This window comes from Sorex araneus, chromosome X (assembly GCF_027595985.1).
Source record: "Sorex araneus isolate mSorAra2 chromosome X, mSorAra2.pri, whole genome shotgun sequence".
Lineage (NCBI taxonomy): Eukaryota > Metazoa > Chordata > Mammalia > Eulipotyphla > Soricidae > Sorex > Sorex araneus.
The window spans coordinates 95,812,506-95,817,340 of record NC_073313.1 but is presented as its reverse complement, the minus strand read 5'-3'; the positions used below and the strand labels follow the sequence as shown (position 1 = coordinate 95,817,340).

General features: G+C 38.9%; 1 protein-coding gene across 1 annotated transcript; it reads left to right on the top strand.

Annotated features, from left to right (window-relative positions):
* The first annotated feature begins 4,014 nt into the window (after nucleotides 1-4,014).
* LOC129399755 (ferritin light chain-like) lies at nucleotides 4,015-4,515 on the top strand. The gene has a single exon (XM_055121129.1). It carries the CDS (start codon nucleotides 4,015-4,017, stop codon nucleotides 4,513-4,515), a length of 501 nt encoding a protein of 166 aa, XP_054977104.1.
* Nucleotides 4,516-4,835: the final 320 nt, after the last annotated feature.

Below are 4,835 nucleotides of genomic sequence, written 5' to 3'. Positions count from 1 at the left end.
GCAGACGGCGATGCTGCAGCCACCAACGCGGTTTCTCCATGCCCCACCAACACTATCCTGTCTGAATCTTGCAAAACAGCCGGCTATGTCCATCAGGAATCATGTGTAGAGTTCCAGCAGGGTCACGCCATGGTGAGCTGTGCATTGTCTAAGGCGAGATGGTGAGCCGGGTTCGGGTGAGCGAGGGGTTTGGGAGGCATCGGCACCATCTTGCCTCCAATCCTGGGACAATATGAAGGGAAATGGACACTAGCTTATGGTGCGGTCTTGGAATTTATACCATAAAACCCTAGCATTGACAATAAATTAAATTGCCAGAGACTAAATTAAATTCTAAAAATTCATTAAAATAAAGTGAAGGCAGCTGTACTCTTACAAAAACAAAACAAAATGTAGATCATCCCCATTCTGCTTAACTTGTTTCAAATAATAATTTAAAGGAACACGACATAATCAACTCATTTAATAAACATTTAAACTCCAGCACCGTGTGGTTTCATGCTTCCTTTACACATGAGAGATATGACTTAAAACATTTTTTTACTAAAGAAAAATAAGTAATGCCCTACAGTATCTAGCATGCCCAGAATGCTGCAAGTACACATTCAATAAATGGCCATGAACTAAAACACAAAGTAAGCTGACAAACCAAAATCATTTTGCATTATATATGAAAAGCTACTAAATAAATTAATCATTACAATTCAAAGCATAGAACAAAAGAACAGAAATTATTACCAATGTTATCTTTCCCTATGCATTCACAGGAACCAGGAGTTTGAATTGATGAGTGCTTAGGTCTACCATCTACTGTATTTAAGCAGATCAGAAGAACATTTAGGGATTTGCAGTCAAAAGCGCCAGTGACAGCTGTGTTCCAAATTCAAAGAGAACTGTGGGTGCAACCTGGGGGTTCAAGACTGTGAATGCCCAGAAACACCTGAACAGCAAGAGAAATGAACCCTGAGTGACTCCAGGTCTCTATTGACAGCTAGGCTCAGGCTGGCCTGCTATGGTCACAAAGGTCTGGGTGTGTCTGAAGAAATTTTGATGTGGGGGGAGTTTAAGAAGAGTCCAGGCCTTTGTCATAAAGCTTGTTTTCTATGACTCAATGAGAGCATAATAATGGAGATCCCTGGCTAATTGGCTGTACATTGGGGCTTCAGGTTACTTTTTGACGGCGGGAGTGCTGCTGGCTTGCTGCACAGAGGTATGGTCTGGAAGGCATGGTCTGGGAGGCTATTAGCTTAGTATAAAGGGAATTCACACCAGAAATTTGTCCTAGAGGTTTGCTTCTAATAAAAGGGATGAGATATTGTGCCCACAAGCAAGTTATTATTGAAAGGTCCCAATATGATGTGTGCTGTTACTCGGTGTCCTATTTATAGCCTAGAATTTTCTCTTTGATCCCAGTGTTCAAAGTAGTTTCTTAGGATAGGACTATCAAATATTTGGCTTATAACCCTGTCCCCCAAGGCAAAGATGCATACCTTAGGCATGTCTTTCTGGTTGCAACTTACTACTCCTGAGTGGGCTTCTTTCTTGGGGAGAACAAACCTCTGCCTCTAATACAACTGAAAACTCTATTTTCTTAATTCATTTGTGCTTCACGTATGTTAGTGGCTTTGATACTGTTGAAGAAAGTTCAGTTGCCATTTTTGAGAGTTATTATCATGAATGGGTGCTGGATCTTGTCAAATAATTTCTCAGTGTCTATTGACATTATTTTTTATCCAATTATAGAAATTGGCCTGGTTATGTTAAACCATCCTGTATACCCAGAATGATTCCCACTTGGGCATATTTTTTGATGAGTTGTTGGATTCTATTTGCTAGTATTTTGTTGAGGATCTTTGCCTCTTATCAAGGATGTCAGTCTTCAATCAATTCTCCCCTCCACCCCCCCAGTTTGGTGTCTGACTGCTTTTGGTGTCAGGGTTACTTTTGCTTTTTAAAAACTTTGTTATATTGGAAACTCCAATGAGAGATAGAGAGAGAGAGAGAGAGAGAGAGAGAGAGAGAGAGAGAAAGTGACTGCCATAGAGACAGACTGGTGACGGGAATGGCAGGAGGGTAACTGGGGACATTGATGGTGGGAAATGTATACTGGTGGAGGGATGGGTGTTGGAATATTGTCTGAAACTGGACCATGAACAGCTTTGTAACTGTGTATCTCACTCTGACTCAATTTAAAAACAGCAATAACAAAAACAACAAAGTTGTTTGGGAATGTTTCTGTTTTTTCAATTTCTGAGAAAATCTGAAATTAGATCTCAATGAGTATTCCTTAAAGTTTTGAAAGAACTCACAAGTGACTCCATCTGAGCCTGGGCCTTTGATTTTGGGAATATGTTTGATTACCATTTTGATTTATTCAAATGTGATAAATCTCTTTGGGTGTTGCATATCTTCTTGGTTTAGCCTTGGGAGGTTTATAAGGTCCAAGAACCTAGCCATTTTTTCGAGGTTCTCTCTTTTTGTGGCATAATATAATCTCTGATGATGTTTTGAACTTCTGAGGTATGTGTTTTGATATCTCTCCTTTCATTTCTGACTCAGTTTATTAGGACTTGCTCTCTTTGCTAATTTTGCTAGTGATTTATTGTTGTTTATTTTTTCAAAGAATCAGCTCTTGATTTCATTGATTTTTTTGGATTGTTTTCAATCCATTTCATTAATTTATGTTCTATGTTTTATTATTTCTATCCTTCTTCCTGCTTTGTGCTCCTTTTGTTAGTTACTTTTTAGTTTCTTCAGTTGTGAGGTCAAATTACTTATGTGTCCCTTTCTTCCTTCAAGGTGAATGCTGGTAAAGCTATAAACTTTCCTCTTAATACTGCTTTAGCTGTGTCCCTCAAGTAGGTCATATTCTTATTTTCATTTGTTTCCAGGAATATTTTTATTTACTATCTGGTATATTCTCTGACCCACATGTTGTTCAATAGTGAGCTATTTAATTTCCAGGTGTTAGAGTTATCTTTTTAAATTTGTGGTTGTGATTAACTTTTATTTTCAATATATAACATTTGGGGAAGATAGTTAATATGATTTCTATCCTCTTGGCTTTGTGGAGGAACATGGTCTACCTTGGACAATGTCCCATATGCTTTGGAGAAGAATGTGTATCTGGCTCTTTGGTAATGAAAAACCGTGTTTGTATATATATATATATATATATATATACATATATATATGTATATACATGTATATATATATATATTAAAGCTCCTCTTTTCCATTTATTTCTTTAAAGCAAGTTGTTTCCTTACTGAGATATAGTCTGATTTATCTATAGAGAGGCAAAAGAGAGGTATTGAAGACTATTAGTACTATTGTGTTACTATCAATGTCCATTTTTCAAGTCTATTATATCTGTTTTAAGTATTTTGCTGGCCCTCAGTAAGGGCATAATATTTAGGGGCATGAATTCTTCCTGATTTACCCATACTTTGATCATTAAGAAATCACCCTCACTGTCTCTTATCACCTTTTTCAGCATGAATTCTATGTTATCTGAAACTAGTATAGCCACCCGACCTTTTTGAGGGAGCTGTTTACTTGAAGGATTGTCTTCAAACCATCGACTTTGAGTGCATGTTGTTAGTGGCTGTTCAAATATGTTTCTTGCAGGAAGTAGAATGTTTGGTTCAGTTTTCTAATCTATCCTGCCACTCTGTGTCTCTTACTTGGTGCATTTAGCCCATTGATATTGAGAGTGATTATTGTCATGGAGTTTCATGCCATTTTTCTCTAGGAGTTTGGTATGATTGTGGAACTCATTTTGTAAAGATGTATTTATATAATATATATGATCCAGTGGAACTTCAAATAGCACCACTGATTGGTTCCTTGCATCAAGTGTTTGGATGGAACAGAACTGAGGACACCCCATCTAACTGCGACTGACCATCCTCCAAACCTTTTTCCAGTTGCTGACTACAAAAGAATCTCTGAAGCAACTCTATAGCATCCAGCACCAGTTTTAAAGTTTTAATTCTCGCTATTGGTCGACTCATGATTGCTCGGATTCTTCAGGGTCATTCAACTGGGGTGGAGGCCTCCATCAGTAACCTAGTGAACTTACATCTGCAGGCCTCCTACATGTACCTTGATCTAGGCTTCTATTTCCAACGAGATGATGTATGTCTCAAGGAGCTGGGACACTTCTTTCACATACTGTCCGAGGAGAAACTTAAAGGTGTGGAGCGCCTCCTGAAGATGCAAAATCTGCGCCATGGTCACACTTCCTTTCAGGACGTAAAGCGCCCTTTCCAAGATGACTGGGGCAAAAGCCATAAGGTCATGGAGTCTGCAGTGATCATAGAAAAAAGCCTCAACCGTGCCCTTCAGGATTTGTATGAGCTGGGTATTGCCATGGGAGACCAACAGCTCTGTGACTTCTTGCAGACCTCTTTCATAGACCGGGAGGTAAAAGTACTGGAGAAGATGAAGGTGTATCTGGCCAACCTCCGCACACCTGTGTTGGTCTATGGGATGGGTGAACAGCTCTTCTAACATTTTACTGCTCAGTAAGATCAAGACTGGAAGCCCTAGAGCTCATTGTTCTTTGAATTACCCAAGGGATATCAAGGATTTTGGAGTTCTCCCCACTCAAACAATGAGCCAAAAACACAATAAAGCTTTTGAAGCAAAGAAACAATTCATTCTTTCATGACTTTCGTCATTTTAGCATCAAAGTAATAACATTCAGATTACAACAAGCAGAACTTCAGGACATTGTTAAAAGGAAAGTGAGTTCTGGCACATTGTCTCAGTCGAGGTATTTTACTATGCACATCTTCCCATCTCTTCCCCCTGTGTGTACCTCCATACAC